The sequence below is a fragment of the Octopus sinensis genome, linkage group LG13 (genome assembly GCF_006345805.1).
Source record: "Octopus sinensis linkage group LG13, ASM634580v1, whole genome shotgun sequence".
NCBI lineage: Eukaryota > Metazoa > Mollusca > Cephalopoda > Octopoda > Octopodidae > Octopus > Octopus sinensis.
Window position 1 is genome coordinate 21740511 of NC_043009.1, and position 12372 is coordinate 21752882.

At 38.3% G+C, this 12372-nt stretch overlaps 1 protein-coding gene across 1 annotated transcript in view; it reads right to left on the reverse strand.

Moving 5' to 3' along the window:
• Positions 1 to 8594, reverse strand: part of LOC115218488 (M protein, serotype 5) — a 55097-nt gene extending 46503 nt beyond the window's left edge. Inside the window, exons 1-3 of the mRNA XM_029788338.2 lie at positions 8539 to 8594; positions 7250 to 7808; positions 5193 to 5248 (exon numbers count right to left, since the gene is read on the reverse strand). Coding sequence (XP_029644198.1) covers positions 5193 to 5248; positions 7250 to 7286 — 93 coding nt within the window. The 5' untranslated portion in view covers positions 7287 to 7808; positions 8539 to 8594. The remainder of the gene's footprint in view (positions 1 to 5192; positions 5249 to 7249; positions 7809 to 8538) is intronic.
• Positions 8595 to 12372: the final 3778 nt, after the last annotated feature.

The window sequence follows — 12372 nt, forward strand, 5'->3', positions numbered from 1 at the left end:
CCTATAGCTTAAGTTCGCATCCTTCAGTCGCCATATTAGCTTACTGAGTCCCGTGGTCTGGCGCTTGTTCACGTCCCGAAAAGTTGCGTAATGGTTGGAGACACGCAAAGACAATCTTGAGGATGATGCCCCTACATAAGTGAAGGCATCTGAGTCCGTGTAAACCTTGCATTGGTAGACGGCGTTTTTGATCTTGGAGTTCGCCGACGTGAATCTTAATCTGCTAGGATTGGTTTCTGAAATTAGAACTGCGTTCCTGTCACTATATTCGTTCCGAGACCTGCAGCCGCTTACTACTCTATTTTCCACTACGTCACTATTAACTATAGGAATAACCCCTGATTCTCCACTATCTATCAGAGTGCTGTCATTGCTACTGCCCGTGGTACTGCTATTGCGGGAAATTATGCTGGGGATGCTAATGGGGCTCTCTACCCTACTCCCATTGTTACCGTCAACCACAACACCCCTATTAATAACTATACCCCTAGTGGGTACTCCCTGGCTGGAGCTGAGATTATGTGTCACTGTACTGGCTCTCATATCATTATTACTACTATAATTATTCCTACTGAGCATTAAACCGGGAGCGGAAGAGGCTGTGCCTCCGGAAAAAGGTGATAGGGTCTTAGTAAGTAGCCTATTATTATGGGAGGCGATTATCTGGGCGAGGTTTTTAGTGTTGGAGAAAGCTATCCTAACTTTATGTGAGTTAACCGTGGAGTAATATTTGGAATTTCTGGGGAAGTTATTGGCGATGGCTTGTCTAAACATGAGGGGGAGGTTAGTTCTAATCTGCTTACCAAAGGGGATTACAAACCATATATGCTTATTCCTATCAGTGTGATGGGTCGGGACGCCAGCTCTCGCATTCGGGTGGGTGATTCTCGGATGAATAACGGGTCTTGGGTTAGTGTAAGACCTCCCGGACCGATAATTATCCTTGTTCGCTAAATTAAATGCGGGAGCGACTACCCCGGCATCCGCCCCGCTCCCGTCCTTACTTATAATAACATTAACATTTTAAGTAAGGACGGGAGCGGGGCGGATGCCGGGGTAGTCGCTCCCGCATTTAATTTAGCGAACAAGGATAATTATCGGTCCGGGAGGTCTTACACTAACCCAAGACCCGTTATTCATCCGAGAATCACCCACCCGAATGCGAGAGCTGGCGTCCCGACCCATCACACTGATAGGAATAAGCATATATGGTTTGTAATCCCCTTTGGTAAGCAGATTAGAACTAACCTCCCCCTCATGTTTAGACAAGCCATCGCCAATAACTTCCCCAGAAATTCCAAATATTACTCCACGGTTAACTCACATAAAGTTAGGATAGCTTTCTCCAACACTAAAAACCTCGCCCAGATAATCGCCTCCCATAATAATAGGCTACTTACTAAGACCCTATCACCTTTTTCCGGAGGCACAGCCTCTTCCGCTCCCGGTTTAATGCTCAGTAGGAATAATTATAGTAGTAATAATGATATGAGAGCCAGTACAGTGACACATAATCTCAGCTCCAGCCAGGGAGTACCCACTAGGGGTATAGTTATTAATAGGGGTGTTGTGGTTGACGGTAACAATGGGAGTAGGGTAGAGAGCCCCATTAGCATCCCCAGCATAATTTCCCGCAATAGCAGTACCACGGGCAGTAGCAATGACAGCACTCTGATAGATAGTGGAGAATCAGGGGTTATTCCTATAGTTAATAGTGACGTAGTGGAAAATAGAGTAGTAAGCGGCTGCAGGTCTCGGAACGAATATAGTGACAGGAACGCAGTTCTAATTTCAGAAACCAATCCTAGCAGATTAAGATTCACGTCGGCGAACTCCAAGATCAAAAACGCCGTCTACCAATGCAAGGTTTACACGGACTCAGATGCCTTCACTTATGTAGGGGCATCATCCTCAAGATTGTCTTTGCGTGTCTCCAACCATTACGCAACTTTTCGGGACGTGAACAAGCGCCAGACCACGGGACTCAGTAAGCTAATATGGCGACTGAAGGATGCGAACTTAAGCTATAGGCTGGAATGGTCAATCTTGTCGGTGGCCCTCCCATTTGATAGGGGCAGAAGACAGTGCAACCTTTGTGTCTCCGAACTCTTCCATATTTTGTTTGCCAGAGGCCGGATGGTAAACGGGCTCTTACAGTCGGCTTTTCGATGCCCCCATTGGCGGCGTTACACTTATCTGGCCTTTAAATAGCGTTTATAAATAATACCGGCACCCATAGCCCTTGGTAACAAATTCTGAAATAGCCTTGAAGATATCTACGATTAACCACTGCAAGGGGAATTACTCCTGTAAGACAAACGGGGCTTGGTTTTTTCACAGCGGGGGGTTTCCTTGACAAGGCAGGCTTAGATGAACACACACACATAAAACATAATATATATATATAAATTTTTTTATTTTTTTCTTTCTGCCACCCAACGGTTATCACGGCAGTAGCCACTGACAGCCGAACGATCAAACGCACACACGTACACAAAAAATGTTTTCTACCCCTACGCCAACACACACATATATAGAACAGTATACACACACACACGTCTCTAAGTAGATTTTTTCTCGCCCCTTATAAAATATCCAATATTCTTTAAATAGTCAGAACTTTATTCTCGGTCACAAAGAACATCTATACACCCTCACCCACATGATTGACCGATGCCTGACCCGTTGAATTCTTCAGCCACCGGTTCTCAACATACACTGATAAACAGTTTCGCCATGGGCTCTTAGGAGCACAGTTCGATTTGTTTTTTGCTCCGCCTCTGTTCTGTTTTTGTTTTTCCAACGGATTTCCTTTTTTCTTCCTGAAGAGAAAGACACAATATGGTCCCATTATTCAATCGGATTTTGGTAATTTGTGCCTTTCGAAACACGTGTAGAATGAAATAAAACGATTTCTGTTCAATCTGCGTTCAGCTCCATTTCTTCAATTCACCAATAATGTTTTAATTTCAATTATCCGCACCAACGCACGGTTGCAACGCCAGATGGTTGTACCTCCAACCGTGCTGTTTACTGCTGTGATTTTTGCTACTAAGGTATCGGTTAAACTTTTGATTAATCTACTACAAGATTATTCATCTTTCTATTTCACATAATATATATATATATGTATATATATGTATATATATGTATATGTATGAGTGTATATGTTTATGTGTGTGCAGTTCACCAAAAAAGAAAAAAAAAAGAGAGCCCAAGAGAATAAGTTCTAGGTTTACAAAGAATAAGTCCTGGGGTCAATTTACTTGGCTAAAGGTGGTGCTCCAGCATGGCTGCAGTCAAATGACTGAAACAAGTAAAAGAAAAAAAGAATAAAAGTGTATATACTGTAACTCTTCTACTACTAACCTAACTAAGGCAGCCCTCAATCCTATATTGCAAACCTGCCCAAAAATGCTATCATTAAAGCACAGACATGGCTGAGTGGATAAGAAGCTTGCATCACAACTGTGTGGCCTTGAATTTAGTGCCACTGCATGGTACCTTGGACAAGTGTTTTCTACTATATCCTCGGGCCAACCAAAGCTTCATAAGTGGATTTGGTGGGTGGAAACTGAAAGAAGCCTGCTGTAGGTGTAAGGTTAGTTATGTATATATATTCGATAATATATCATATGGTATACACCTGGTAGCTTACCAAGTAAAGCACTTTCACTTTCACAGTGTTCGTTGGGTATTTGATTAATGAGAGAGATGGAAGATGGAAGATACACACACATATTATATATATATATATATATATATATATATATATATAATACACACACACACATATATATCTAAACATTATATATATATATATATATATATATATATACATACATTATTATATGGGAAAAGGTTGTCCTTGAAGATGAAAGGAAGGGTTTATCAGAGCTCCATAAGATCTGCAATGCTGTATGGGAGTGAAACATGGTATCTGAGGGAAAGCGAAATGGCAATTTTGAGAAGGGCCGAGAGAGCAATGGTGAGAGCAATGTGTGGCATGAAACTATTGGATAAAAGGAAGGCTGAGGACGTGATGGGGATGCTGGAGTTGGAGGAATCGGTGGAACAGCTGGCAAGGGCGAATGGAATGCAGTGGTAAGGACATGTGTTGAGGAGGGATGAGGATCATGTTCTGAGGAAAGTGCTTGAGTTTAAGGTGAATGAACCAAGAAAGCAAGGTCGACCAAAGAAAACTTGGAGGAGGAGATTGGGAGGGTTAGCTTGAGGAGGAAGGATGCCTAAAACCAGGTGAGATGGCATGATAGTGTGAGAGTGGTTGCTGTAAGAGTGAGGTAGATCCGACCACCCCTGTTAACGGAAACAAACCCAAATTTAAATACTGAACATCAATCAATGTGTGTGTGTGTGTGTTTATATTTGCATTCTCTGAAATAATACAGCTCATTATTGTTGTTACTTCTGTAAACAAAAGACATGTAAATTAAGAGATATTTTTCTTGATAAGTACTTAAGATTTAGCAACAGAAAGAGCACACTATTGAGGCATTGTAAAACAATGCCACAATAATATATTCATCTAACCCATGCTAGCATAGAAAAATGGGGATGTAAAACAAATGAACCTTGATATAACAGTAAAAAAAAAAGAGTTATTTCACAAAATGCCTCCACAACCGAAATTATTTTGAAAATCAATAGGAGTATTTATCTAGTCTGTTGAGATTAGTAATATATCTGTAACTAAAATGACTAACAATAATGTGATGAGCAATTAAAAAATAAAGGTGTAGGCATGGCTGTGTGGTAAGAAGCTTACTTTCCAATCACATGGTTTCTAGTTCAGTCCCACTGTGTGGCACCTTGGGCAAGTGTTCTACTGTAGCCTTGGGCTGACCAAAGTTTTGTGAGTTGATTTGGTAGATGGAAACTGAAAGAAGCCTGTCATATATATATATATATATATATATATATATATATATATATTTGTGTGTGTGTCTTTGGTCTATGACTGTGCCCCCACCATCACTTCACAACCAATATTGGTGTGTTTTCATTCCCGTAACTTAACAGTTTGGCAAAAGTGACCAATAAAGTAAGTACTAGGCTTACAAAGAATAAGTCCTGGGATCGACTTCTTTGACTAAAAACCTCTTTAAGGCTGTGCTCCAGTATGGCTGCAATCAAATGACTGAAACAAGTAAAAGAATAAAAGGCTTACCAACCTGACAGTAACCATATTTTGTTTGATACCACAAGAGGTGGTTGTTCAGTCTTTGAACTGAAAAGATATAGAATTGTAGGAATTAATAGTTTAATCGGTTATGAAGTATTTTCAACAGATTTTATTTTAATATCCCATCTCTAACCATCTCTCCTCATACTCTTATGAAACCTCATCCTATTTTTTCTTCCAGCCCACTCATCCAGTTCAATCATCTGTATCATCTCAACTACCTTCACCCCTCACTATACCTTGAAAGTATGTTCCAACACATCACCACTACCATCTCACTCTCTGTCTTTCTTTCTCTTTAGCTTGCTATCTCTCACTTTCCCTCCTCCTTTCTTGTCCAACTGGGATATCCTTGTATCTCCTCTACAGCAAGACACCCATGTCTATCCCTCTATTATACTTTTTAACCCTTTCATCAAGTAGCACAAAGCCACCTCCCTCAATACTACTCACCCTCCCAGTCAAAGGGTCTTGTCTTGGTGATATCCCAGATGTTGGTGCCATATAAAAAGCTCCTAGTACACTCTGTAAAGTGGTTGGCATTAAGAAGAGCATTCACCCACAGAAACCATGCCAAAGCAGACAATAAGCTGGGAACAGCCCTTCTGGCTTAGCAGCTCTTGTCAAACTTGTCCGTTAACTGCAACGAATAAATTCCTACGGGTTGACGAAATACAGTTAACAAATCCTATCTGCTTTTAATCGGCGTATTCAAACGTTATATAGCTTGTTTAAATAAAATCTCCCTAGATAGCAGAAAAGAGAATAATTCACCGGCCATCTTCCCAGTTGATCTAAAAAGGGTCATGTTCTTTGGACACAGCGACTAAAAATAAACAAGAGCTCTCAATTAAATCACATTGTCAATGTTGAAATAATAAAATAATGAATTAAAGTTTGATACAATTACTTAGAAATGTGAACCAACATTCAAAATATGCCAGAAGAACCAACACCCGAAACAAAAACTTTAATATTACACGCACACACATACTAAAACCGTGGTTTAGTTATGTTTATACAACAGAGATCTTATCCATTGACTTTAAAATCTATGATGTTGCCTGCATTTATTATCATTATATTTAAGGGATTAAGGGTCCCCGTTTATAGAAATCACTAAGGCTCTGCATCCATCACTTAGAAATAGGTTATTAGTATCAAAACGGTTTACACGACAGGAGTATTACTGTATTAATATTAACAGCGATGTATTATTTGAACATTGAATGAGACAAGGGAGACTCCATGAAGTCGCTCGGGCAGCTAAAAGTAGCAGCCAAATCTTCACCAAATCACACCCCACCGTCTTCAGTTAAGAAGGATGCATTGGGTAACGCAATCCTTGATATTACAGTGCCTTTCATTATAGTTCTGCTGGACCAGGGCTGACATGGAACGAAGCAAACATATTTTTTTCGAACTAACATCGCTAGGAATGCGTGTGTGTGTGTGTGTAACAGTAATAATAATACGATAGTGTGTGGAAATGTAACATGCAACAAGTATCAATCAACATTCCTGCACTTAAAACTGGTTGATCTTCGGATTATTGAAAATCGTAGTTTTGTTAAGATGATGGTCGCGGGGGTGGGGGAGGAATACAGAAGAAAGAAGAACAAAAATTGATCGTTTCTTTTAATATGATTAATTCAAATAACAAATACTGCATGCTGTTTATCATTCAAAATATGACAGAGAAAAACGAAAGAAGAGTGAAGCACGATGTGCCTTTCGTGTAGAGGAGGGAAAAATAGTCGTATTTACTTGACAACATATTATTATTAGCAGTAACATCCGAGCTTCTATAGAGACGTTTAACCTAATGCTACAAACCAAATCTTTCTCGGCAAAGAAACACCCTAATATCTTTAAAATAGGGACCACGTGTTTTAGGACCCATATATATTTTTTCTTTTCGTATTCCCAACCCGCTTTCTAACAAGATTAAGCTAAAATACGTTTGTATAAAAGGGGAGGGCCCCCATCTTTTGACATTAGGGAGATTGGATCGGATTTCATTTAATTTCAGCTTTATAGACAAACCTTGATCTTTCAGAAAATTATTATTTGTATTCTCCATTCTTTTGCAAGAACTGGAAATATCTTATAAATAAACTTCCAGTGACTTTCCACGGTTTACAAAAGTTGTTTCGGTAATGTTTTTTTTTTAAAGTTTTTAGTGCCTTAAGTACGTTGCCATGTTACGGAGCAAATAAAAACAAAGGATTTCATTGCTTATTTTTGTCGGGACCACAACGATAAAATTTGAAAACTAATAACCAAAATAATAATTAACGTTAAAAAAAAACTTCAAATTTTAAACTTATGCATTTCTTCAAATATATGTAGCCATGTCATTTTTTAAATCACATTATTAAACTTATTTTTGATGTCTCTTTTTTGTTCATATTTGTTGCTTGTTTCCATCTTTCTCTGACGATCGCTGTGGAGCAACAAGTAAGGTCCTGCCGAAAATTGGTAACGTTGCGGTTTCGATTCCTGGTTAAGGCTACATCAGTTATACGTCTGAGAAAAACATGAATATCACAACTTGCATTATCAGAGAAACTAGTTTCTGTCGAAATAACTTGTTTACGTCGATCTCAAACTATTTTACACTGATATAACATGCAAGAAATGGGTACTAGTAGCGTAGACTGGTCCCGGTTCGCACACACGCGCGTCCGTTCTAGCCAGACGTAGGCAGTCGATCCTACGAGCTGACTGTCGCATGCACGATATATACTTGTATCGTATATATACAAGTATATATCGTATACAAGTATATATCTATTTCATTATTACCCACAAGGGGCTAAACAGAGAGAGGACAAACAAGGACAGACAAACGGATTAAGTCGATTATATCGACCCCAGTGCGTAACTGGTACTTAATTTATCGACCCCGAAAGGATGAAAGGCAAAGTCGAAATTCCGCCGAGGTCGACTTTGCCTTTCATCCTTTCGGGGTCGATAAATTAAGTACCAGTTACGCACTGGGGTCGATATAATCGACTTAATCCGTTTGTCTGTCCTTATTTGTCCTCTCTCTGTTTAGCCCCTTGTGGGTAGTAAAGAAATAGATATATACTTGTATATATACGATATATACTTGTATCGCACGTCCCCGATTCGCGCGCGCGAATCGGGGACTTGCGATACAAGTATATATCGTATATATACAAGTATATATCGTATACAAGTATATATTGTATATATCGATACAAGTATATATCGTGCATGCGCCAGTCAGCTCATAGGATCGACTGCCTACGTCTGGCTAGCGCGGACGCGCGTGTGCGCAAACCGGGACCAGTCTACGATACTAGTACCCAAGAAATGTCGATATTCCCTTTGATTATGAATGTCGTGTGAATACCAAAACAGCAACGCAGTCTCTTTTCGCCAGTATCTTGCTTGTTGCTTCACAAGCCTAAACTTGATTCAAAAATTTTTTCGAAATTGACTTTTTCAGTTAATCTTTCCACTGTAGTTAAAGGGAAAGTGTGTATGTGTGTGGGAGAGAGGGAGTTTCAAATATTTTAACCGCAAAAAGCGTCTTTTTATATAACAAGGACCACTTATATCTCTTTCCCCACTTTTGTTTTTTTCAATTTCGGGAGTAAATTGCAAGCGCATAAAAACCTGTAGGATGAATCTATGCTGATAAAACGAATTTTAAATTTTACACATTGGCATGTCACATTACTATTTTAATATAAAGGCTTCAAATTTTTTTTTTTTTTTTTACATATAGATTTTTAAAGTTTTAAATGGCTATCAACGAGTTATTTCAAATATGCTGCGGTAAATGGGAAGGCCAATTTCCGTAGCCGAGCGGAACAAAACCCTGAAGTATTGGGACCTGGCAGTGAACTATCTCTTCCAGCCTGTGGCATTTGGGACGTTTGGTTGGACTGGGCCACTAACGACAAAGCTCTTGTCATTGTTGGCAGCTCGCCTCACCGAGGTGACAGGTGATGCTGGTGAGGGTGCTTGGGTTTTCTAACGCCTTAGCCTCGCCATCGCTCATGGTAATGCCACGAGCATGCTGGCTTGCTTCAGTAGGTTCTTTTGAACTTTGTGGTGTGCGATCAATTGAAGCACTTGGTGTTGCATTGATGTTTTTTTTCTTCTTTTCTTTCTCCCTTTCTTGTTTTTTTTTTCTTTGTCTTTCTTTTATAAACTATATTCCTGTTCATATTTTGAATAAACTAAAATCATTTAAAAGTCTATTTGCCAACGCAACGTAGCAGTCCTACATAGGACGATGTTACTACTTTTTAGCCTCAGGAAAACATCTTTTCCAGTTGGCGAAATTTCACCTGCAGGTAATGAAGTTCTTCACATTTTTCGTTGGGAACTCCTGCTTTGAATCGATTGAGCTTTCTAAAAATTTATAACCATTCTCCCCTCCTCTCCCAGTCAAAGTCTATTTGATATTTTTATCTTTATTTATTATTCTTATTTTTTCTTATGCTTTCTACTTCCAAAAGACTGAGATTAGAGAAAATACAAATTATGATTTAAAAGTCAATCTTTTCTTACTTTAAAAAAAAAAAAGAAAATAGAAATATTGGTTTCAAACTTTGACACAAAGCCAGCAATTTCGGGGGAGGGTTAAGTCGATTACATTGATTCCAAAATAGAAATATTGGTTTCAAACTTTGACACAAGAAGCAGCAATTTCGGGGGAGGGTTAAGTCGATTACATTGATTCCAAAATAAAAATATTGGTTTCAAACTTTGACACAAGGCCAGCAATTTCGAGGAAGGGTTAAGTCGATTACATTGATTCCGGTGATGAACTGGTACTTATTTTGTCAACACCAAAAAGATGAAAGGCAAAGTTGACTTCCGCAGAATTTGACCTTAAATAGAAATATCGATTTCAAATTTCGGCTCAATGCCAGCAATTTTGGAGGAAGGTCGAAGGCCATTACTTCGACCTCAGTACTTAACAGGTACTAATCTATTGACTCTGAAATGCAAAGTAGATTTCAGTGGAATTTGGACTCAGAACGTAAAGACGGGCGGAATGCCGCTAAACATTTTGCCCTGCGTGCTAACATCTCTGCTAGTTCATCACCTTATAATTTAAATAGAAATATTAAAATAGCAGGACCTATAAATTCACATTGATTTGTAACATATGCATAAGCCCAGCTCTTGAAGGTACGGACAGGCACACAACAGACTTTTCAATATGCCTTTTAGTAAGATAATATCAGTTAAATATTTCTGGTTAAAACTATCTTCAAGCACACATGCTTCGTGCAATTCAGAATATATTCTGGAAAGAACACATAACCAAAGAACGATTATACTATATACAAGTATCGTTGTGTGGTTAAAAAAAACAGTTCATTTTGAGTTCAGTCCCACTGTGCGGCGTCTTTACTTCAAATCCAAGCCGACAAAAGCCTTGCGAGTGAATTTGGTGGACAGAAACTGTGTAGAAGCTCGTCGTGTATATATATATATATATATAAACAACTTAGGTATTTTTTTATATGCTGGCCATTGATAAAAATGTTTTTCGAAAAAATTTTATCCTACATTAAATATATATATATATATATATATATAAGTTCAGCAAAAATTTAGATTCAAATGAATATGGTACTTAATTTAGATGCACCAGAATTCTGTATGGTGTTATCCATAAAAATCCTTGGGGTGATTATAATCAAAATAAGCAACAAGAATGACTCCGGTAATTTGGTACGATCGTTTCGTACTACATCATTTTATTAAATGTTGTAAGTATTACAACAGTTTTAAAATGCTGAGTACTCATCAGCCAATTATAGAGGTTTTCCATTAAATTCAAAAATGTTCATATCAAGTGGCAACATTATAGAGAAGGTAGATATATAGACAAAGATGTGGATTTAAATTTTAAGAACATTTGAGGTAGTGGAGCCCATCACCTGACTCAGTATATATATATATATATCGTTGCTACAATTACTGGCCCCGACGTGATCAAGAATTACAGCTTTCACATCATTGTAGGGAGTGGGACTCCCTACTATCTTTCGTTCTTTTTCCCTTCTCCTCACTCCCTTTGTTTCTTTCCCTCATCCTCTCTCACCCCTTCCCCTCTACCTGTTGCTCACACGTGACTACAGGCCATTTCTCTCGCCCCTGTCTTTTTTGGACAAGACGTTTATCGGGTTGGACGTCATTTTTCTCGCCTCTCAACATTTTTTTTCTTATACTATTTTCTTCTCTTCTATTTATTCTATTTTCTTTAAAAACTTTTCCCATGCGTTACCCATTACAATTCATCTTGGCCTAACGAACAGTCCTTAATGTTTGTCTTTGTTGTTATTTGTTCGTTCGAAGCCCTGACTCTCCACAAATTTTATATTTTTAAAATTTCTGGATGCTGCTGTCTTATAAAGTTTCCCTATCTTGTCGTTAAATGCACGAAATAGGGAGTAGTAAAACAGTCGAAAGCAAGCTTTTAGAATTTTCCCAGCAAATAGTTAGGCTGAAAGTTCTGGAAATTTAACAGGATGTTATAAAAAGCTGGGATTTTGAACTCCTAACCAGAACCTCAGGTGCTATATAGAACTCTGTTGGTCAGTTTTGTGATAAGGTGTTTTCACATTTTTTTTTACATAATAACTGTTTTAATAATCATGAACAACTTTCAGATAAATAACTAAAATCTTCTATGCAATAAAGACTTGAAACTATCAACTTCACTATGTCATGCATGATGTTGTATTCAACTAAATGTGTAAAATTTTTTTTTTTAACTTATTTATTTGTCTTTGATCAGTAAGTACTATTTCCTATCTGTTTCTGTCTAGAAATCAAAGGAAATGACTAATGTTATTTTCAAACTTTGCTTTTGTGACCTGAACATCATTGTTTTGAAGTTGATCTATTTTCTATTACATTTACATTTCAGACAGATTCAGCTGAGTTACTGAAGCAGAAATATCGTTATAGCGAATATTCCGCTCAATACCACAGACTTGCTTGTCAGTTGTTTGACCTTAACCAGTTGAGCAAGCTTTTAGAATTTTCCCAGCAAATAGTTAGGCTGAAAGTTCTGGAAGTTTAACAGGATGTTATAAAAAGCTGGGTTGTATTATCAACACTTAATGGTTGATAATATGTGCATCTCTGATCATGAGCAGGGGTAGCGG